Source organism: Scyliorhinus torazame, chromosome 5 (genome assembly GCF_047496885.1).
Source record: "Scyliorhinus torazame isolate Kashiwa2021f chromosome 5, sScyTor2.1, whole genome shotgun sequence".
Lineage (NCBI taxonomy): Eukaryota > Metazoa > Chordata > Chondrichthyes > Carcharhiniformes > Scyliorhinidae > Scyliorhinus > Scyliorhinus torazame.
The window spans coordinates 306,833,808-306,857,087 of NC_092711.1; the positions used below are offsets into that span (position 1 = coordinate 306,833,808).

A 23,280-nucleotide genomic window follows, 5' to 3' on the forward strand; every position below is an offset into this window, starting at 1 on the left:
TCCAGCCCAGATATTAGAATAAATGTGTTATAAGGCTTGAATTTTTAGTTTCCCCAATCAGTTCGCCAGAGAGGTACCACAAAACAAGGAGGCGTGAATCGTTAAGAGGAGACTGCTAATTTACAGCAAGCGCTTGATTTTAACTGTCAGAAACCATACTGCTTGCTCCTGTAAAGACAGAACACGTTTCACTGCTGTGAGAAGGTGCAGCTCAAAACTCTCAATAGCCTTTGATCATTCGAGGAGACTAGATTCAATCCATAGATTTATTTGAGAGACAGAGAGTTTGAATATGTACAAAGCGAGTGCTGAAAATTTATATAAAATATACGATTATCGCAAATATTTACCAGAAAGCATTCAACTTGATGCAGTGACTCTAGGGCGGTTACTGGAGAAGGAAAGACAGATCTAGAATCTATGATGGGAAAAAGGATATTGTTGAAATGCAGTCCTTGAAATGGTGTGGGTCGACTTCATTCTGTCGCTTTGTATATTTTGTTTAAAATCACTTCCGACGTGTCCCCACCATGATGGCACACATCTAGGACACAGATGACGTGCACACAGTCCAGGTCAGCGGCCGTCTTTACGATCTGATCTGCAAGGAAGCGACACAAAGGATTGTTTCATGTTTCGTAAAGTTAGAATCCCCATCGAGTCTGCACCGGCTCTTGGAAAGAGCGCCCCATCCAAATCCACACCTCCACCCTATCTCTGTAACCCAGCAACCCCACCCAACACTAAGGGCAATTTTGGACACAAAGGGCAATTTATCATGGCCAATCCACCTAATCGGCACATCTTTGGACTGTGGGAGGAAACCGGAGCACCCGGAGGAAACCCACGCAGACACGGGGAGAACGTGCAGACTCCGCACAGACAGTGACCCAAGCCGGGAATCGAACCAGGGACCCTGGAGCTGTGACACAATTGTGCTAACCACTATGCTACCGTGCTGCCCATAGTTGGTCCATATGCCCGTCCAAAATAACAAGCAAGCCCTGAATACGGGATGTAAATGACAAAATCTTCCCCATAACACTTTACGTGTGAATGGAGGCATGTTCAGAACTAGGTGGGCAAATAAAGAAAAATCAGTTTCCACTGGTGGGCGAGGACACAGATTTAAGATAATTGGCAAACTAACCAGAAGCAACACGAGGAGAATTCTTTAAAAATCACAGCGTGTTTTGGTGACCTGCGATGCAGGGCGCGATCGTGCGGCCTCGTCGTGTCCGATTAGGAGACGCAACGAGGCATGTAAAAAGATTTACGACACTCGCTACGCCTAGGAAGATTTAATTAGATCTCAAGAGACGTCGCAATCTGGATCTCCCCCTCACTGGGCGGATCAAGATTTGCATATTCAAGTGAGGAGTTATCCTCACTTGACGGTCTGCACCTGGGCAGGACTGGAACCGATGTGTTTGCTCGAGCTGTTGGGGAGGGTTTAAACTAATGTGGCAGGGGGATGGGAACCGATGCAGGAAGTTGGAAGGTAGTAAAACAGGGACAGAAACAAAAGGCAGTAAGGGGGAAAGTGTAAGGCAGAGAAGCCATTGTCAAAAATCAAAAAGGGCGACAGTACAAGGTACAGTGACGGAGGGGAGCTCGGTGAATAGGACCAGTAATACTAAAAGGAATAAAACGGGAAATAAAAACATTAATGGTAATCGATGCGGCAGGTTATTACATGAAGATATATATGGGTTCAACGACAAGGAAAATTAGGAGAAAAGTTAAGAGGAAATATAACTTAGGAGAGGGTACTGATCGAGGTGTTAAGATTCAGAACAGAGGTAAAAAAGCCAACATAAGTGTACTTTACCTGAATGCTCGTAGTATTCGGAATAAGGTAAGTGAGTTGATGGTGCAAATCATCGTGAATGACTATGATTTAGCGTCCATTACTGAAACATGGTTAAAGGATGGTCACGACTGGGAGTTAAATATCCAAGGGTATCAAACTAGTCGGAAGGACAGAGTGGATGGTAAGGGAGGTGGTGTAGCTCCGTTAATTAAGGATGATATCCGGGCAATAGTAAGGGATGACATCGGTGCTATGGAGGGTAAGGTTGAATCGATTTGGGTGGAAATCAGGAATAGTAAAGCGGAAAAGTCACTGATAGGAGTAGTCTATAGGCCACCAAATAGTAACATTATGGTGGGGCAGGCAATAAACAAAGAAATAACGGATCCATGTAGAAATGGTACAGCAGTTATCATGGGGGATTTTAATCTACATGTCAATTGGTTTAACCAGGTTCGTCAAGGCAGCCTTGAGGAGGGAGTTTATAGAATGTATCCGCGATAGTTTCCTAGAACAGTATGTAATGGAACCTACGAGGGAACAAGCGGTCCTAGATCTGGTCCTGTGTAATGAGACAGGATTGGTTCATGATCTCATAGTTAGGGATCCTCCCGGAAGGAGCGATCACAATATGGTAGAATTTAAAATACAGATGGAGGGTGAGAAGGTAAAATCAAACACTAGTGTTTTGTGCTTAAACAAAGGAGATTACAATGGGATGAGAGAAGAACTAGCGAAGGTAGACTGGGAGCAAAGACTTTATGGTGAAACAGTTGAGGAGCAGTGGTGAACCTTCCAAGTGATTTTTCACAGTGCTCAGCAAAGGTTTATACCAACAAAAAGAAAGGACGGTAGAAAGAGGGAAAATCGACCGTGGATATCTAAGGAAATAAGAGAGAGTATCAAATTGAAGGAAAAAGCATACAAAGTGGCAAAGATTAGTGGGACACTAGAGGACTGGGAAATCTTTAGGGAGCAACAGAAAGCTACTAAAAAAGCTATAAAGAAGATTAAGATAGATTATTAGAATAAACTTGCTCAGAATATAAAAACAGATAGTAAAAGTTTCTACAAATATATGAAACAAAAAAGAGTGGCTAAGGTAAATATTGGTCTTTTAGAGGACGAGAAGGGAGATTTAATAATGGGAGATGAGGTAATGGCTGAGGAACTGAACAGGTTTTTTGGGTCGGTCTTCACAGTGGAAGACACAAATAACATGCCAGTGACTGATAGAAATGAGGCTGTGACAGGTGAGGACATTGAGAGGATTGTTAACACTAAGGAGGTAGTGATGGGCAAGCTAATGGGACTAAAGGTAGACAAGTCTCCTGGCCCTGATGGAATGCATTCCAGAGTGCTAAAAGAGATGGCTAGGGAAATTGCAAATGCACTCGTGATAATTTACCAAAATTCACTAGACTCTGGGGTGGTCCCGGCGGATCGGAAATTAGCAAACGTGACACAACTGTTTAAAAAAGGAGGTAGGCAGAAAGCAGGTAATTATAGGCCAGTGAGCTTAACTTCGGTAGTAGGGAAGATGCTGGAATATATCATCAAGGAAGAAATAGCGTGGCATCTGGATGGAAATTGTCCCATTGGGCAGACGCAGCATGGGTTCATAAAGGGCAGGTCGTGCCTAACTAATTTAGTGGAATTTTTTGAGGACATTACCAGTGCGGTGTATAACGGGGAGCCAATGGATGTGGTATATCTGGATTTCCAGAAAACCTTTGACAAGGTGCCACACAAAAGGTTGCTGCATAAGGTAAAGATGCATGGCATTAAGGGGAAAGTAGAAGCATGGATAGAGCATTGGTTAATTAATAGAAAGCAAAGAGTGGGGATTAATGGGTGTTTCTCTGGTTGGCAATCAGTAGCTAGTGGTGTCCCTCAGGGATCAGTGTTGGGCCCACAATTGTTTACAATTTACATAGATGATTTGGAGTTGGGGACCAAGGGCAATGTGTCCAAGTTTGCAGACGACACTAAGATGAGTGGTAAAGCAAAAGGTGCAGAGGATATTGGAAGTCTGCAGAGGGATTTGGATAGGCTAAGTGAATGGGCTAGGGTCTGGCAGATGGAATACAATGTTGACAAATGTGAGGTTATCCATTTTGGTAGGAATAACAGCAAAAGGAATTATCATTTAAATGATAAAATATTAAAACATGCTGCTGTGCAGAGAGACCTGGGTGTGCTCGTGCATGAGTTGGTTTCCAGGTGCAACAGGTGATTAAGAAGGCAAATGGAATTTTGTCCTTCATTGCTAGTTGGATGGAGTTTAAGACTAGGGAGGTTATGCTGCAATTGTATAAGGTGTTAGTGAGGCCACACCCGGAGTATTGTGTTCAGTTTTGGTCTCCTTACTTGAGAAAGGACGTACTGGCACTGGAAGGTGTGCAGAGGAGATTCACTAGGTTATTCCCAGAGCTGAAGGGGTTGGATTACGAGGAGAGGTTGAGTAGACTGGGACTGTACTCGTTGGAATTTAGAAGGATGAGGGGGGATCTTATAGAAACATATAAAATTTTGAAGGGAATAGATAGGATAGATGTGGGCAGGTTGTTTCCACTGGCGGGTGAAAGCAGAACTAGGGGGCATAGCCTCAAAATTAGGGGAAGTAGATTTAGGACTGAGTTTAGGAGAAACTTCTTCACCCAAAGGGTGGTGAATATTAGGAATTCCTTGCCCAGTGAAGCAGTAGAGGCTCCTTCATTAAATGTTTTTAAGATAAATATAGATAGTTTTTTGAAGAATAAAGGGATTAAGGGTTACGGTGTTCAGGGCGGAAAGTGGAGCTGAATCCACAAAAGATCAGCCATGATCTCACTGAATTGCGGAGCAGGCTCGAGGGGCCAGATGGCCTGCTCCTGCTCCTAGTTCTTATGAATATATCTGCGGCGGAGTCTCCCAAGGTACGGGATCAAATGCCTGTGCCTGGGAAACCTCGTCATGGCACCGTTTAACACTGGTTTCCACAAATGTGGACAATGCGTAATGACACTTGGTGGGGAGGTTCCCAGGCAATCGCAGGTCCCAGGTGGTCTCTCTCTGAACAGGGTGCCAAGGTGGCACTGCCAGGATGGCATGGCCACTGCCAGGCTGCCAGTTTGCCCATGGGACCTGGTTTCAAATCTTCTTCAAACGATGGCACCTCTGTACAGCATCCCCTGGCTTGTCAGCCTGGATTTTGTGCTCACGGTTCTGAAATAACCCTCAATCCATAACTTTCTGACCCAAGGAAAGAATGCTAACACTGACCCATGGCCGACACCTAAAGAACACTTCAATGCATCCGGTTGAAGTGTTGCACATCAGTGCTTCAGGATGAATGTCAACTGATTAATTTACGCTGAGCCTTCTACCCTACTGAGATCTGGTTGAGTTGTTACCTGGAGAGGAAGACAGCTGTGTTTGCTGATTATTATCGGTGGCCTGTTCGTCACAAACATAACCACGAGCCATAATGGAGGCGAGTGTGTTATCATGAATGTCCCCTGATAAACCCAACATGCGGTGACTCTCATGACACATCATGGCCGGCAGGAACACAACGTCAATCGCTGCCTGGTGATTCATACCTGCATCAGAACAATAATTCTTAATTTACTACAGATAGATATCCGATGATTTGTCTAATCCGTAATATTCCGACATATCAGTCTGTTGGCCACAAACCCCGGCATCTATTGAAGACATCTGATAAACTGAATAGGCATAAGCACCATCTAGAAAATGGCCATTTCAGCATGTAGCCCGGAGACTGTACCATCAAATGCTTCTGCATGAATTCATAAACTGTTTGAAAGTTATCTCTTTGCCATATTAGCAGAGAAGGCAACTCACTCTGGGCATATCGTTTGATTACAAGCTCAGTTTTTCCTCTCTCAATTAAGTGCAAAAGTGTGATGTGATGTTCCTCTGTGGTGTCGGAGGCAGCAACAAACCTTTGATTGGCATGTGAAGAGCTGATGCAGAGATGGGATCTCCTGCCCGAGGGCAGACTGGCTGTTCAGGTTGTTACAACACCCTGGGCTAGTGTATGGTCAATCCCAGCCCCACGTGCCCCAGAGTCACAACACAAGTGAATAAACCAATAATTCTTATTAAAATACCCAACGTCTTTGGCCCTCGGCTACCCAATAATTACAGTCACCAGGTTTGTAAATGTAAACACGATTACTGTTTATTTATAACAAACATTTTGATGAAATATGTAGTAAATTCATCTGGTTAACGACAAGTTAATACCTAATACCTTCTTTAGCTAGCCCCACCCTCTATTTACGCACACACACACACGTGGCAGACAAACACAGAGGGTGGAAAAGGGTGAAAATGATAAGTGGGGGAAGAGTCTTTGTTCCACAGGATGGTTTACAACACTCTTCTTCACAGCAAACTTGCAGATTAAAGTCTTTAGTTTGCCGCCTGTAATGATCTTCTTTGTAGATTCATTCATTCAGGTACTCTGTAGTTTAAAAATGCAGTACTCTCAACTTTTCCTGGACGGCCCCTTATTTCTGTTTAAACTTTGCTTTCAGTTTGTGGCTTGCTTTCAGGGACCCAGAGGCCTTCTCGAGAGAGAGGCTGTCCTTACCGTGGCTTTCTGGAGAGAGTTAGCTGGATCTTTCCGGAGAGAGTTAGCTGGATCTTTCCGGAAAGAATTAGCTGGATCTTTCTGGAGAGAGTTAGCTGGATCTTTCTTTCACCGTGCTGCCAGAATCAAAACTGAAACCAAAACTCAAACCTTGGGGCTCTGAAAAGCACCCCAGTGGAATAGGATACAATCACCACCTGTTACCGGGCAGAGCACAGTCTTTTGAGCCAATCCACTGGCTACCAGCGAATCAATCAAACCAAGTCCCGACCCATCTCTCTGTCATTAATGCCGGCCAGTCTGCAGCTTCTGTTTCAACAGCACAACCTTCCGGATTCTTCATCTTTGAATTAAAGATACAGACTGCTTGGTTCAAAGTCAGGTGTCCATTAATCATCCATGGATCAAAAATGTAACGGTAAAAAAATAAAAGAAAGGGGAAACAAGGGAATAAACAGGAAGGCCTCTTACAAGATGGACTTTGCACTTCTGGAAGCTCCACAGCCTGTTTCAGAGATGTTGGCGAAGGGATAAAAGCTGGCCGGGACACTGGAGATTACTACTCCTGTGCTTCTTCAGAGGGTGGGGAATCTTTAACAGGCAGGGGTCCAGGTTTAACGTCTTAACTGGCTAGCTTTTGTCACTGTTCCCGCTACATAAAGCAAAACAGTCGTAGCTACTCCTAGCTTCTGTAATATCTGTAAATGGAATCTAAAGATCCAAACACGTGATCTGTTTGAGATGAGTCCTCACACCATATAAATGGTGGTACCTGCACCTTCAAGAATAAAGCATCAGAACTGCGGGGTTACAACTATCAGAAACTGGGCTAGGACCCGTTTGGCTAGAAAAGGCCAGGCTGAGGAATGACCGAATAGTGGGTACGATGCAGACGTGTTGGGTGAAATGGCTTCTTTCTTTGATGTAAATTTTTTACATTTCATCTTCCATTTTAAAAAGTCTTCAATTGGGCAAAGATAGAGAAAATATTTCCACTTGTGTGAGGGACTAAAAATTGAATACCAATGGCGAAAATCTTTCACCCAAAGAGTGGTACAAATGTGCAACTCACCATCACATGGAAGTCGCTGTGGGGTGTAGCATGGGCGTATTTAAGGGGCAGATCAATGGGCAGAAGGAGGAAAAATAAATAAAAGCAAACGCTGTTGGAATAAGGTGAAGGCAAGGATGAAACACAAACACGAGAGTTAAACCAAATAGGTGGAATGTGTTCATCGTGCTGTGGACTTGATGTAAATCAAAATAGGTTTAACCACATTTTTGTTACTGAGTAAAGTGTGTTAAATCACTTAGAATTTCCATTATTATAACTGAAGCTCAATGCTCCTTCAATTTGATTAACATATTTGTCCTAGTTTCCAAACCCTTGTTTTGCCTCACCCTATCAGTGATCTCTCGCACTTTGATCCTCTGAACCTCCTTGGCCCCTACACCATCACCACTGTCTGTCCTTCAGCTACTAGACACCTTCTTCATGGAACTCGCTGTCTCAATTACCTCCAAAGTGCGACTACCCAGCTTCCAGTCCAACACTTCAAAACCTTCCTCGGAGATGGCGTTTCACCCTCTGAACCCATTTCCCATCCCCTCCACCCCTGACGAATGTGATACAAAATAGTTAGTTTAAATATATTAGTTACAGTAATGTAGATAGAGGCCAGTCTAATTCTAGTGAGTTCACAGACAAAGGATTTCAGAAAGCATGGCAAGGAAGGGGGGAGGGGTCTCTGGTAGAGGAGGAGAAAAGGATGCTGGGTAACAAGAGGCCCAGGGTTAAGGAATGAGAAGTGAGCCAATTAGGATGTATGGCCAGGTCAGGAGGGGTATAGGATGACCTATGGGAATCGTGTATGTGAAACTTGATGCCATTTGAATGTATTTGCAGAGATCCCTTTGTCTCCGACCTCATTCGTTTCCAAGGGATCCAGGAGACTGGTTCTGTGTCCCTGAGAAGCGAGTCAGACTTGCAAATTGGTTAAAAATAAATAATACTATGCCTACAAATCCATCTCGAGTTTTATTGAGGCCAGACTGACGGGTAAAGAATTCAACATTTGTTACCCCCACCCCTCCTGTTTGGGTGTCTATCACTTTCCCCCTCTTTTCCCAACACCTTTACGTACGTGAGGAACACGAGACAAATCTGAGTTGCCAAATTCGGCTTCGACTCTGGTGCTAACATAGCTGCATTTAGTAACAATGCCTTTGTCTAGTTGACCTAATTTCATAAATGTGACATCAACCGAACATTACAATCACCTTTATGATTTATAGATTAGAAACAAAATGATCGGTGACTTGATCGCTACAACATTCCAATAAAAATGTATTACAGACTATAAATGCATTAAAAAAGTAATTTATATAATACATAATCAACTGTCCTTTTTTAAGACAGTATTTGAGTTGTAAATATTGGCCAGGACACTGGGGACAACGCTTGCTCTCTTCTTCAAAACAGGATCGTTAACATAAAAACCTATCAGGAGCAGTAGACCATTCGGCCCTCTGAGTCTGCTCTGCAATTCATGGCCGACTCTCTATCTCAACACCATACTCCAGCGTTCTCCCCATACCCCTTTGACACCTTTAGAATTTAGAAATCTATCAAGTTCCTTCTTCAATATATTCAGTGACTTGGTCTCCACAGCTTTCTGTGGTAGAGAATTCCACAGTTTCACCAGCCTCTGGGTGAGGAACTTTCTCCTCATCTCAGTCCTAAACGACCTATTCCATATCCTGAGACGATGACTCCTTGTTCTCGAACCCTCCAGGCAACGAAAGCAACATCCCTGCATCCAGTCTGTCCAGCCCTGTCAGAATTTTATACGTTTCAATTAGATCGCCTCTTATTCTTTTAAATTCCAGTCAACATAGGCCCAGTCCAACACAATCTCTCCTCATACGGCAATCCTGCCATCCCAGAAATCAGTCTGCTGAACCTCCGCTGCGCTTTAGTTTTGCACACTAACCTGTTCCGTGGAACTGCATCAAAAGCTTTCTGAAAATCCGAATACACCACACCCACCGGTTCACCCTTATCTATGCTACCAGTTATTTCCTCAAAAAACTCCAGGCGGTTTGTCAAACGTGATTTGTCTTTTTAAAATCCATGTTGACTTTATCTAATCCCACTGATAATTTCTAAGTGCCCTGTCATCGCATCCTTCATACTGGATTCCAGCATAACATTCACTTGAAGGTAAACAGGACCTTGGTGTACCATCTCTTCTGAACGACAGCACCTCTGACAGTGCAGCACTCCCTCAGTGCTGTATTGATAGTCCCAGCTTCTGGTCCCCTGGACCCACAACTATCTGACTCAGAGATGACAGTGCTGTCCACTGAACCAACCTTGACACCAGATGAAAACAGTCAGTTCAAATGAAACGATGAGGACCATCTTCATGCCCACCTTCAAGGGGCTGGTTTAGCACAGTGGGCTAAACAGCTGGCTTGTAATGCAGAACAAGGCCAGCAGCGCGGGTTAAATTCCCGTACCGGCCTCCCCGGACAGGCGCCGGAATATGGCGACTCGGGGCTTGTCACAATAACTTCATTGAAGCCTACTTGTGACAATAAGCACTTATTATTATGTACATTATTACCATGCAGTCAATGTCTACTTCATTCCTTTTATTTGTGTACCTGTACGTACCAACTATCGTCACATTGTAGTAGCCGTGGTTACGCGTCGATGCAAAGCTCTGAAGGTCCATCTTGGGGGTGGCTGTAACTGGCCTGTACTCTGCAGCCTGAAGGTTACATTGGCGCATGAGGAAGTCTCTATGTTTATAGACAAATTTCCGTGGGATGCTCTCAGGAAGGAGCTCACCAAAGTGCAAATGCTCTGACAGACGTTCTCTCAGCTCTGGCCATGTAGGACTTTTCCACGAATATCCTGAGGCACCATCAGTTGCAGTCCCTGCACTGCACCTTCTGTGATCATCTGAAACAGGAGATAAACCCATTCTAATCAAACCTTTCACCTGCACCCCTTTCATTTTGAAACATCACTTAATCACCATACAGTGGTCTGATGTATAGAAAATATCTGATTATTATTCTTCCTCTTGAAGTACAGTTCCAGAACCACACAGCTAAGACTACAAGTTCCAGTATGTATAAGTAAGATCTAGGAGCAAAGTGCGTTCACTTCCTCTTTTTACAGAAAGCATTTAACTGCTTTTGATGTGGTAATGACCTGTCAATGGTAGTTTATAAACATTCCGGTTAGATTCAAAGCAGGCTACCTGAGTTGCATTCACGCGTGAAGAGAGATGAAAATGAACAATCCAGATATCTGGCTGTTTGAGAGCTGTCAATTACAGGCTACTAAAAGCTATTTCTCTTTGAAGTGGATAGAAGCCTTGCAGATCAAAGGATCTGAGGGGGTTTAAAGCCTTGGATGTGATTTTGGCTTTCTATTCAATTACAGTTGCTGCTCTCAAGACATCTGTCTGAGGCAGCGGGTGTAAGGCACAGGTGAGTGAAAAAGCAATGATTTTTTTTCACTGTTTCTACCTGGACGGCTCTTTAGCTTCCAGGCAGGGATTATTGTTTAGGGCGGTTCTCTGCTGCAGATTCTCTGTTATGGGAGGGGTTCTCGGATATGGGGGGGGGGGGGGTTCTCGTATGTGGAGGAAGTTCTCTGATATGGGGGGGGGGGTTATTTGATATGGATGGGTGTTCTCTGATGATATGGGAGTTCCCTGTTATGGAAGGTTCCCTGTTATTGGGGTTCTCTAGTGAGAGGGTCTGATGGGGGTATTTGATGAGAATCTCTGGGAGGAGGGGTGACAAAACAATTCCCATGGTGAGGGTGGGAAAGGATGCCCCTACTTGTGAGGGGTAAGGAGGCCGCCCGCTGGACCTCACTAACAGGCCACCTGCTCAAAATGGCGGCCCGACAGCGTGATTCACGACTGAATCCCTTGTGATCCGTGCTATGCATAATTGTGCCTGGCGAGGGACAGTGAACCACTTCTTGGCGTCGCTCAGTGCGAAGCTGAGTGATTCAGCTCCGGTGGGAGAACATGGTCTCCCAAACGGAGAATCCAGCACTCGATCTTGAAGACAAACTGAATTTTCTCTCTACATTGTAGGTTAGTTGGTCATTGGAAAAACCTTTGATACAAAGAACCTTTGGGAGAGATGGAGACCCATTTAAAATGAGTGTTGGATGATATAGTGCAGACAACTTTTAACTGTGTTCAAAATGTTTCAATAGAAACACAATAATCACCCGCTGCTCTGGTCACTGCAATTGTCCATAATATCCCAGAAATGCCCAGCTTACCAATAAACCAGAGAGTTCCTGCAACCAGTAAATTACTGAAGGCAACACTGACAAATGAACATGAAACATAAATACATGTCAAATCATATATATATATATATATATAACTTCTACAATGGAGAAGGAGGCCATTGTTCCCATCGAGTCTGCACCGATCCTCTGAAAGAAACACCCGCCCTAGGCCCACTCCTCCCCCCCCCCCGCCCCCCCAGGCCCACTCTCTGCCCCCCCCCCCCCCAACTGTAACCTAACCTGTACATCCCTGGACACTAAGGGGCAATTTAGCATGGCCAATCCACCCAACCTGCACATCTTTGGACTGCCGGAGGAAACCCACGCAGACACAGGGAGAACGCGCAAACTCCACACAATCACCCAAGGCCAGAATTGAACCCTGGTCCCTGGCGTTGTGAGGCAGCAGTGCCAACCACTGTGCCACCATACTGCCTGTGTGGAGACAGAAACAATGTTAACAGGATGAATTTTGTCCAGACCTACAGAGACGGTTTAGGAGGCAGGACCAGGAGCGAATAGCGCACTGGCTCAGCTGTGACATATTCCGACCTGTGAGCCAATTTCCCATTCATGCGCTAATTGGGGGAATGTTGATGGGACCTTCCCAAAAGCAGACGGGCGTCTTGTTGAGGCTGCAGCGTGACAGATAACCTATCCGAGTGGCCCTCCTGTCAATGAAGCAGCACTGCCTCTTCAAAGAAGACAATGCTTCATTTGCGCTTGGAGTGGCTAAACAAAATGCCATACCTTCGTCAGCTGTCACAGGCTCCTCTGTCCTTTGGAGCAGTCCTTTGCTGCTCGCTGCTGTTTCAGCATCCCGTTCACACACCTGTACTGTAGCTGCCCTGTCAAACACAACACCACCTGGAAATTAAAACAATGCAGGAAGGAGGAGTCACAGTGACACAAACCATTCCCCCTGTGTTTAAGTGACAGCATTGGCTCAGTGGTAGCACACGCTGTCACCACGTCAGCAGGCCAAGGCCCAGTTGTGGCCTTGCGTGTCTCGATGCCTCATTTTGCTTCGTAGTCGGACATGAGCGTGTTGGACAATGGAATACATTAAAGGTGCTATATAAAATTGAGTTATTGCGTTGGTGGAAGAGTGAGACCTTCTGCCTGCTGGGGGTGTGCTGCACTGTCAGTGATGCTATTTTTCAGAAACAACATTAAACTGGGCAGCACGGTAGCACAGTGGATAGCACTGTTGCTTCACAGCACCAGGTCCCAGGTTCCATTCCCGGCTTGGGTCACTGCCTGTGCAGAGTCTGCACGTTCTCCCCGTGCCTGTGTGGGTTTCCTCCGGGTGCTCCGGTTGCCTCCCACAAATCCCGATAGGTGTGCTTGTTAGGTGAATTGGACATTCTGAATTCTCCATCCGTGTACCCGAACAGGCGCGGGAGTGTGGCGACTAGGGCATTTTCACAGTAACTTCATTGCAGTGTTAATGTAAGCCTACTTGGGACAATAAAGATTATTATTATTATAAACTGAGGCCCTGTTAACCCCTCCAAGCAGATGTTATAGATTCCGTGGCATCTTCTCCTGGCCAATATCTAATCCTTGACCAACATGACCGAAACAGATTGATTACTTTGGTAATGGTCATTTATTACCTTGCTGTGTACATTAGCTACATTTGCCTTCATAACAGTGCCTACATTCAAATTAAATTTAAAAAAAACAATTTCATTGGTCTTGAAGCACCTGATGACATTCTGAAATGATGACAGGTGTTATATAAATGCTGCTCGAAGGGCCTCTTCCTGCTTCTATTTTCTGTGCAATGCAACTTTGTCCTTTCTTTAAAGTTCGTATTGATCAGTCAAGTTGTTTGCAGCTGATTGACTCAACTGGCTTCACACTTGCCTCTGAGTCAGACCATGTCAATTCCCACTTGAGCAGATAATCGAGGCTCCAATGCAGAGCAGCACTGACGCAGCAGTGCATTATTGCAGATGCAGTCGTTTGGGATCAGCGTCAACCCATGGCCACTGGATGTTCGAAAGCTCTTTCTCTAAACCTCTCTTTCCTCCTTTATGATGCTCCGTAAATCCAAAATCTTAATCGAAGTCTCCTTCATCCGCTCTAATATCATAGAATTTACAGTGCAGAAGGAGGCCATTTGGCCCATCGAGTCTGCACCGGCTCTTGGAAAGAGCACCCTACCCAAGGTCAACACCTCCACCCTATCCCCATAACCCAGTAACCCTACCCAACACTAAGGGCAATTTTGGACACTAAGGGCAATTTATCATGGCCAATCCACCTAACCTGCACATCTTTGGACTGTGGGAGGAAACCGGAGCACCCGGAGGAAACCCACGCATACACGGGGAGGATTTGCAGACTCCGCACAGACAGTGACCCAAGCCGGAATCGAACCTGGGGCCCTGGAGCTGTGAAGCAATTGTGCTATCCACAATGCTACCGTGCTGCCTTTGTCCTTCTGTGGTTTGATGTCAATTTTCTTTGACAGTTCCTGTGAAGTAACTGGAGGCATTTTGCAGCATGAAAGGCCATGTTAGTTAAGAGGCAGATATTGGTCCGGTATACACTAACTATTGCCTTAGGATCTATAACATCCCCTTGACGGGATAGACAGGGCCCCAATTTAACATCGGATTTGGAAAAATGGCATCCCTGACAGTACAGCACTCCCTCGACAGGCAGAAGGTCTCACTTTTTCACCACAGACAACAGCATATACTTACATAGCCAAATGTAGAATGTTGTCAACGATCTCAGTGCATTATTTAATGAAGAACAAGCAGTTGGCCTGATGGGCTGGCCATTGTTTTCTCTCTCAACGAAGAGGTTAACAGGCAGTTCATTTCATAGATGTTTCTGGGGTCTTGTGCTGTGCAAAATGGCTGCCATTTCTGTCTACATAAAGTGGAGATGCCGGCGTTGGATGGGGTGAGCACAGTAAGACGTCTTACACCAGCTTAAAGTCCAACAGATTTGATTCAAATCACCAGCTTTCGGAGCACTGCTCCATTCACCTGAGGGAGGAGCAGTGCTCCGAAAGCTGATGATTTGAAACAACTCTGTTGGACTTTAACCTGGTGTTGTAAGACTTCTTACTGTCTACATAAAGTCACTGGCAGAAGAAACCTGTGGTAAGGCATGGACTTGGGATGATGTTTGAAAAATGAGAATGAAATGTAAATCGCTTATTGTCACGAGTAGGCTTCAAATGAAGTTACTGTGAAAAGCCCCTAGTCGCCACATTCCGGCGCCTGTTCGGGGAGGCTGGTACGGGAATTGAACCGTGCTGCTGGCCTGTCTTGGTCTGCTTTAAAAGCCAGCGATTTAGCCCAGTGTGCTGTTTGAGGAACATGATAAGCTGCCAGACCAACAGAAGTCTGGATTTTTTTCTGATAACCAAATTTTCTGTAGCGGTTCTTCAATTGCCCATTTCCATTCAGTATAGTACAAAGAACAAAGAAGGAACAAAGAAAAGTACAGCACAGGAACAGGCCCTTCGGCCCTCCAAGCCTGCGCCGACCATGCTGCCCGTCTAAACTAAAATATTCGACACTTCCTGGGTCCGTATCCCTCTATTCCCACCCCATTCATGTATTTGTCAAGATGCCCCTTAAATGTCACTATCGTCCCTGCTTCCACCACCTCCTCTGGCAGCGAGTTCCAGGCACCCACTACCCCCCGTGTAAAAAACTTACCTCGTACATCTCCTCGAAACCTTGCCCCTCGCACCTTAAACCTATGCCCCTAGTAATTGACCGCTCTACCCTGGGAAAAAGTCTCTGGCTATCTACTCTGTCTACGCCCCTCATAATTTTGTAGACCTCTATCAGGTCGTCTCTCAACCTCCTTCATTCCAGTGAGAACAAACCGAGTTTATTCAACCTCTCCTTATAGCTAATGCCCTCCATACCAGGCAACATCTGTTAAATCTCTTCTGCACCCTCTCTAAAGCCTCCACATCCATCTGGTAGTGTGGCGACCAGAATTGAACACGATGCTCCAAGTGTGGCCTAACTAAGGTTCTATACAGCTGCAACATGACTTGCCAATGTTTTATTCTTTCTGGAATGTGAGCACCTCTGCAAGGTCAGCATTGGTGCTCGTCCCTGGTTGTCTTTGAGGGGGTGGCCATGAATTGCCTCAGTCCATGTGGTGTAGGTACACCTACAGTGCTGTTAGGAGGGGTGTTCAAGGATCTTGACTCAGTGATATGGTTCTAGCCAGGATGGTGAGAGATTTGGAAGGAACCTACCAGGTGGTGGCGTTCCCATGCATCTGCCACTCCTTTGTCCTTCTGGGTGGTAGACATTTTGGGTTTGGAAGGTGCTGTCCAAGAAGCTTTGGCGAGTTGCTGTAGTGCAACTTAATGGTGGTACACCCTCTTGCCACTGTGTGTCAGTGGTGGACGCAGCGAGTGTTTAATGTGGTGGATGGGATGCCAATCAAACAAGCTTTGCCTTTGATGGCGTCGAGCGTCTTGTGTTGTTGCAGCTGTAATCATCCATCATGCTCTTTGGACTTGTGCCGTGTTGATGGTGGACAGGCTTTGGGCAATCAGAAGTTGAGTTACTCACCGTAGCGTTTCCAGACTCTGAGCTGCTCTTGAGATTGCAAAAATGTTACCATTCTCCACTTTTTGTTCTATTCAGCTGACACTGGGCTTGCCTGCGTCCCCTACTTGAACAATTAGCCGAGATGATCTCACTTTAAACTTTAAAACCTTTCCTTTGGATTTTCATGAAAAGAAACATAATTTCCTCTGTTATTGAGCGCTTGGCTGTGAATCGTAAAAGCTTTATCACCAAACACCAATTTGACACTTAATAATAATGAAAGCATTCTAATGGATTTTCATCAAGCATTATAAAGGACATGCTTTTACCAGCCCATTTATTTCATGTGATAAAAATAAGCGGGCTATTTGGGTAGCGCTTACAAAGAGCTAGCAGCGGCACTATAGGTTGACTGGCCTGCTTTCTGTTCTGTGTAGATCTATGATTGTAGACCATCAAAGTTGAGGCTTTAAAAAATCAAAGTTCTCGGTGCTGTTACAGAATAAGTAATTTCAATATGTTGCTGGTGTAATTGGAACATGTCAGGATAGGATTCACTAAGGAGAGAATCGTGTAGTTCTGACCACGATACAAGTTCAAGTTATGTCAGCCGTAGCTCACTCTTGAGCTACAGGTTGGGCCCAAGGAAAAATATCAAGGCTGATGTACCATGAGGGAAGCCTGCATTGTCAGAGGTGCTGTCTTTCAGGCGAACCGGTAAACGGGGGTTTGGGACATGCAGTGGTTGTGAATAGTGCGAGATAAACGCAGGTCTTCCTTTTCGTTATCGTTTGGGCTTAGAGAACGGAGCGATTCAGAGTACATACTGGGAATTTATACAGACTGATTTTGAAGCTGGAGAAGAGAAGGTTGGGAGGAGATTTGACAGAGGCGCTCAAAATCATGAGGGGTCTCGACAGAGTGGATAGGGGAAAGCCGTTGCCACTGGCGGAAAGGATTCACAATGCGAGGGCGCAGGTCGATGGCAACTGGCAAAAGAAGCAATGGAGACACACAAGGGGAATTTTTTTCACACAGCAAGCGGGTAAGATCTGGAATGCGCTGCCCAAGAGTGTGGAGGAGGCAGGTTCAATCGAGGCATTCAAGAGGGAGTTGGATTACCCTCTGAAATGGAAGAATGTGCGTGGTTAAGGGGAGAATACTGGTGAATGGCACAACGCGAATTGCTCCTTTGTGGACCTGGTGATGACACGACTGGGCTAATGTCCTCCTTCTGAGCTGTGATTGTGATTTCAATGGTGGAATTAATGTAAACAGTCAGAGTATTGTCCTGTTTACACCTACAACCAAACTCCTGATTGTCTGCAGCTCTGCGATGGAGGTTCTGAAGAACCAAAGGACGGACAATACGAGATTGCCTTCCGATGCTGGGATCTGGAATGCGTTGCCTGAGCAGTGGAACATATTCAACAGGACCACTCAGACAGAATCTGTATAAATGCCCTGAAAAAGGAAAGAATTGGCAGGGATTTGGGGAACGCTCAGAAAAGTGGGACGAATTTGATTGCGCTTTCAAAGAGCCGTCACAGGCGAGGATAGGTTGAATGGCCTCATCCTCTGCTGCTAGATTCTGTGTCGGCTTATTTGGGCAGTTCTCCCAGGTGGTCCAAAAGTCCAAGCCACCCACAGGATGGGTTATCTTGATTTGAAACCGGGACAAAATTCCAGTGTCGCAATTGTTGGAATGTGTTTGTCCTTGCGGAACTCGGAATGGTTCCTCAGCTAACTGAACAAGGAATTATGCAGCTGCTGAAATAGTCTCTGTATGAGCCCTTTTCTTCACCATGGTTCAGGTCCTCACTGGAGTACTTGCATGACGGGGGCCAGTTTGGCTCAGCGGGCTGGACAGCTGGTTCGTGATGCACAGCGAGGCCAGCAGCGCGGGTTCAATACCCGTACCGACTGAGGTTATTCATGAAGGCCCTGCCTTCTCAACCTGGCCTTTCGCCCGAGCTGTGGTGACCCTCATGTTAAATCAACACCAGTCAGCTCTTCCCCTCAAAGAGGAAAGCAGCCTATGGTCACTTGGACAATGGCGACTTTATAGAACTTAGAACAGTACAGCACAGAACAGGCTCTTCTGCCCTCGATGTTGTGCTGAGCCTTGTTCGAAACCAAGATCAAGCTATCCCACTCCCTGTCATTCTGGTGTGCTCCCTGTGCCTATCCAATAACCGCTTGAAGTGTCCGACTCCACTATCACAGCAGGCAGTCCATCCCACACCCTAACCACTCTCTGAGTAAAGAACCTATCTTACCTGACATGATGAAATCGATATGTACGTCAGGACTTGCAATGTGGGACTGATGTACTGGTTTGTAATCACATTCAATATAATAATAATCTTCACTGTCAAGAATAGGCTTACACTGCAATGAAGTTATTGTGAAAAGCCCCTAGTCGCCACATTCCAGCACCTGTTCGGGTACACAGAGGGAGAATTCAGAATGTCCAACAGCACGTCTTTCTGGACTTGTGGGAGGAAACCGGAGCACCTGGAGGAAACCCACGCAGACACAGGGAGAACAGACACGGACCGCACAGACAGTGACCCAGGCAGGGAATCGAACCTTGGGACCCTGGCACTGTGAAGCAACAGTGCTAGCCACTGTACTACCGTGTCACCCCACATATTAAACACTAACATATAACTCGGCCACTGAGACTTTTTCAATCAAAATGAGTAAAACAAAGGCTCAGATTTTCCAGTAGCAATGACAGTGAAACCGGCAATATGGTCACTGATCCAGCACCTCCCACAGGGTGCATTGTGGAAGCCCCCCCCCCCCCCCCCCCCAACCAGGCTGCAATCAAATAAAAATGAATTAATAAGCACTTACGATTTAAACTATTAATCTACTCTAAAAAAAACTCGAAAAAGTTATAGCTTTTAAGGTGCTCTAAGTAATCATCATTGAACAGGCTCACTGGCCCTGAAAACTACCTTTTTGTTTGCGGGATGTCAAATTTCTCCATTAAGTTTATTTTATGAAGTGTCTAATATTTCAGCTTCTATTATAATTCCAAAACTATGTCCCAATTATTTTAAATATTACCCTTCTTTTAATACCCTGGCCAGCACCTCCCTGTTACCCGCTGAACCTTTGTCTCCACCACCACATGATTGTTTCCATGCTTTAACTTGGTTACTTGGCTTAGAAGTGAATTCTCCTGCCGAAGTTGCACCGTAATTCAGCCTTTGGGTTGCAAACTGTCCCTTGAACAAAACGCGATTGTTATTGTGAACCTTTGGGAACAAACTGAGAAGCAAGTGCTTTGGTTCCGCTTTATCACAAGTACTTACAGTTTGAACAAATAAAGGTGCGGCTCCCTTCCTTAATTCCCTATAAAAGTTCTGGTCATGAAGCACCACAAAGACAATCAGATAAATGTTAAGCAAATACGTAGTCCACGCTTAAAATGCACAAATCACACCCTAGCTAAAGAAATCAAGTTGCTTGGCAAAGAAAGGGCAGGGGATTATTAGCCAAAGGCTTTAATGTTCTGTTTACCAATTCTTTCTGAATAGTTCCATCGAGGCGGAGTGACACGGCTAAGTACATTGGTCATTGCCCAGGCCTCGCTGACCTGAGGGCTTTAAACGTCAACCACATAAAACATCGCGCGTGCTGGAAAACTGACAGGACAGAAAATGCTGGAGCGACACTCCGCAGGTCAGGCTGCAGAGAGAGACAGAAGGGTCAGCAATGCTTAAACGTGACCTCTGTTTCCCTCCCCACACAGATGCCGCCTGATCTGCTGGATATCTTCCAGCATTTTCTGCTTTTATTTCACAGAGCTGGATATGAACCTGGTCTCTCAGTTGCGTAGACAATACTGTGGTACTGAACGTTATGTGAGGATTCTGGCCCATTGCCAGTCCTCAGCATCACTCGACCCCCTCAAGAGCATTAGAACAAGCCAAACCGGGAAAGGCCAAGACGCTAAATGAGAACATACTGCATTTATATAGCAACTTTAACGAAATGAAACATTCCAAAGTACTTAACAGGAATAAATCAACATGGGCAGCACGGTAGCACAGTGGTTAGCACTGTCTCTTCACAGCTCCAGGGTCCCAGGTTCGATTCCCGGTTTGGGTCACTGTCTATGTGGAGTCTGCACGTTCTCCCCGTGACTGCGTGGGTTTCCTCCGGGAGCTCCGGTTTCCTCCCACAGTCCAAAGACGTGCAAGTTAGGTGCATTGGCCGCGATAAATTGCCCTCAGTGACCAAAGGGATTGGTGTGTTATGGGTATGGGGTGGAGGTGTGGGCTGAAGTGGGGTGCTTTTTCCAAGGGCCGGTGCAGACTCGATAGGCCGAATGGCCTCCTTCTGCACTGTAAATTCTATGTAAAACAGAATTTGAGACCAGGCCACGTATGATGATGTCAGGGCTGGGCGAAGAGTTAGGTTTAAAGGGAGAGAGAGAGACAGGCAGCGGGCTGAATCTGTTGAGTGGGTCTGGTGGGCAGAGAGGAGTTAATATTTTAATTGGTCAATGTGCCAGAATTGGAGGAGCGCAGATGTCTGGCAAAGTTAAAAGGCTGGAGGAGATCACAGTGATCCAAGGCCAGGAAGGGACTTCTAAAAACAAGGGTGAGAATTTAATCGAAGTAGTGTCAAACTATGTCATTCAACCCATAGAAGCTCAAGGTCGCTGCAGGTGGAAAACAGTAAACATTTCATATCTGATCTCACCACTTGCTTTTGATTTTATGACATCTCATTTGTGATTAACTGGGTAAGCTAAATGTTAATGAGTCAGTAAACTGGAGCAATGCAAAAGTGTTGCCAAATGTCATTTAATTTTCTCTTGTGTGCTCCCACAGTCCAAAGATGTTCAGGTTAGGTGGATTGGCCGTGATAAATTGCCCTTAGTGTCCAAAATTGCCCATAGTGTTGGGTGGGGTTACTGGGTTATGGGGATGGGGTGGAGGTGTTGACCTTGGGTAGGATGCTCTTTCCCAGAGCCGGTGCAGACTCGATGGGCCGAATGGCCTCCTTCTGCACTGTAAATTCGATGAATATGGGCTGTCATCAACAGGATCCTGAAAGAAGGATTTAATTCAGCCACTGGTACTCCATGTGGGAGGCCTGGTGCAACACAGTCGTGAACACCACCCAATGCATCACCCAAAACCGCCTCCCATCCATTGACTCTGTCTACACCTCCCGCTGCCTTGCGAAAGCGGGCAGCAAAATCAAAGATCCCTCCCACCCGGCTTACTCACTCTTCCAACTCCTTCCATTGGGCAGGAGATACAAAAGTCTGAGAACATGCACCAACAGATTCAAAAACCGCTTCTTCCCCGCTGTTACCAGACTCCAGAATGATCCTCTTATGGACTGGCCTGATTAGTACTACACCCCTGTATGCTTCACCCGATGCCGGTGTCTATGTATTTACCTTGTGAACCTTGTGTTGCTCTATTATGTATTTTCTCCTCATGTCTGCGTGGGTCTGCAGAGCAATAAATAGGGCAATTAAAAAAAAAAGTATATTTAGTAGGATTTTTGGTGCATTAACAGCAACAAGGTCCATTTTTTCACCTTCTTTCTACATTTATGGAGCTGGTAAGACATTGCTTAACTCAAATCAAAGTCACCTTGAATTCAAAATGGCAGCTGTGATAAAGCAAATTTAACATTGGGATGTTTTCTCCCTGGTTCTCTTTGTAACTGGACAAGTCTGGTTGGGTGCCAGCACGAATTAAAACTGTCGCTCGCACTGCTGGGCTAAATGTCAGAGTCACCCTGGGAGGAGAACTATTAAGACTCTGGAGGCCGTAGCAATAGTGCCAGGCCCTTCCGCTCGGAAATATCCCTCACAATGATTTGCAGTCGCTGCTGATTTAGGCTTTCACTGGGACAGACATTCTCTGCCGATCAACAAGTGAGGCTGATCATAAATTTCAAAACGAAACACAGAATGGATGTCTGTCTAAACTTGCCAGGACCCTGAAGCCCCGAGAGCAACATCTCCATTTTCATCTGCTTGCACGGGGATTTACTAAGTAAGCACCAACCTTTAAATTTGGTAAATAAAGAGCTCGAACGTCAGAGGGGGCTTAATTGCCGCTTTGTCACCTCGGATTATCAATTGCCAACCACTGACCCAGCGACATTGAAGGAACGGCGATACATTTCCAAGTCAGGGTGGTGAGTGACTTGGAGGGGATCCTCCAGGTGATGGGGTTCCCAGGTATCTGCTGCTCTAGTCCTTGTAGATGGTAGTGGTGTGTTTGGAAGGTGCTGACTAGGGAACCTTGGTGAGTTCCTCCAGTGCATACTGCAGATGGTACACACGGCTGCCACTGTTCAATGATGGTGGAGGGTTTGAATGTTAGTGGCAGGGGGAGCAATCAAGTGGGCTGCTTTGTCTAGGGTGCTGTTGAGCTTCTTGAGTGTTGTTTGAGCTATGCTCATCCAGGCAAGTGGAGAGTATTCCATCACACTCCTGACTTGTTGATGGTGGACAGGCTTTGGGGGCTTAGGTTACTTGCCCTAAGATTCCTAGACTCTGACCTGCCCTGGTAGCCACAGTATCAATATGGCTAGTCCAGTTTAGTTTCTGATCAATGGTTGCCCCCAGCAAGTTGATAGTGGGGGGGATTCAGTGATAGTTCTGCCATTGAATGTCAAGGTGCAACGGTTGGCTTCTCTTTTATAGGAGAAGGTCATTGCCTGTGTGGTGCTAGTGTAACTTGCCAGTTGTCAGCCCAAGCCTGGATATTGTCCAGGTCTTGCTGCATTTGGACATGGACTGCTTCACTATCTGAGGAGTCGCGAATGGTGTTGAACATTGTGCAGTCATCCGCAAACATCCCCACTTCTGACCTTCTGATGGAAGGAAGTCATTGGTGAAGCAGCTGAAGATGACGGCCTATCCTGAGGAACATCTGCAGTGATGTCCTGGGGCTGAGACGATTGACCTCCAACCACCACAACCATCTCCCTTTGT

The 23,280-nt window shown here is 45.7% G+C and overlaps 1 protein-coding gene across 3 annotated transcripts in view; it reads right to left on the reverse strand.

The window, feature by feature from the left end:
- Positions 1-248: 248 nt before the first annotated feature.
- Positions 249-23,280, reverse strand: part of radx (RPA1 related single stranded DNA binding protein) — a 75,056-nt gene continuing 52,024 nt past the window's right edge. For all 3 annotated transcript variants that reach the window (XM_072505894.1, XM_072505896.1, XM_072505895.1), the window contains exons 14-17: positions 12,499-12,596; positions 10,096-10,386; positions 5,209-5,397; positions 249-601 (exon numbers count right to left, since the gene is read on the reverse strand). In XM_072505894.1, coding sequence (XP_072361995.1) covers positions 477-601; positions 5,209-5,397; positions 10,096-10,386; positions 12,499-12,596 — 703 coding nt within the window. In that variant the 3' untranslated portion in view covers positions 249-476. The remainder of the gene's footprint in view (positions 602-5,208; positions 5,398-10,095; positions 10,387-12,498; positions 12,597-23,280) is intronic.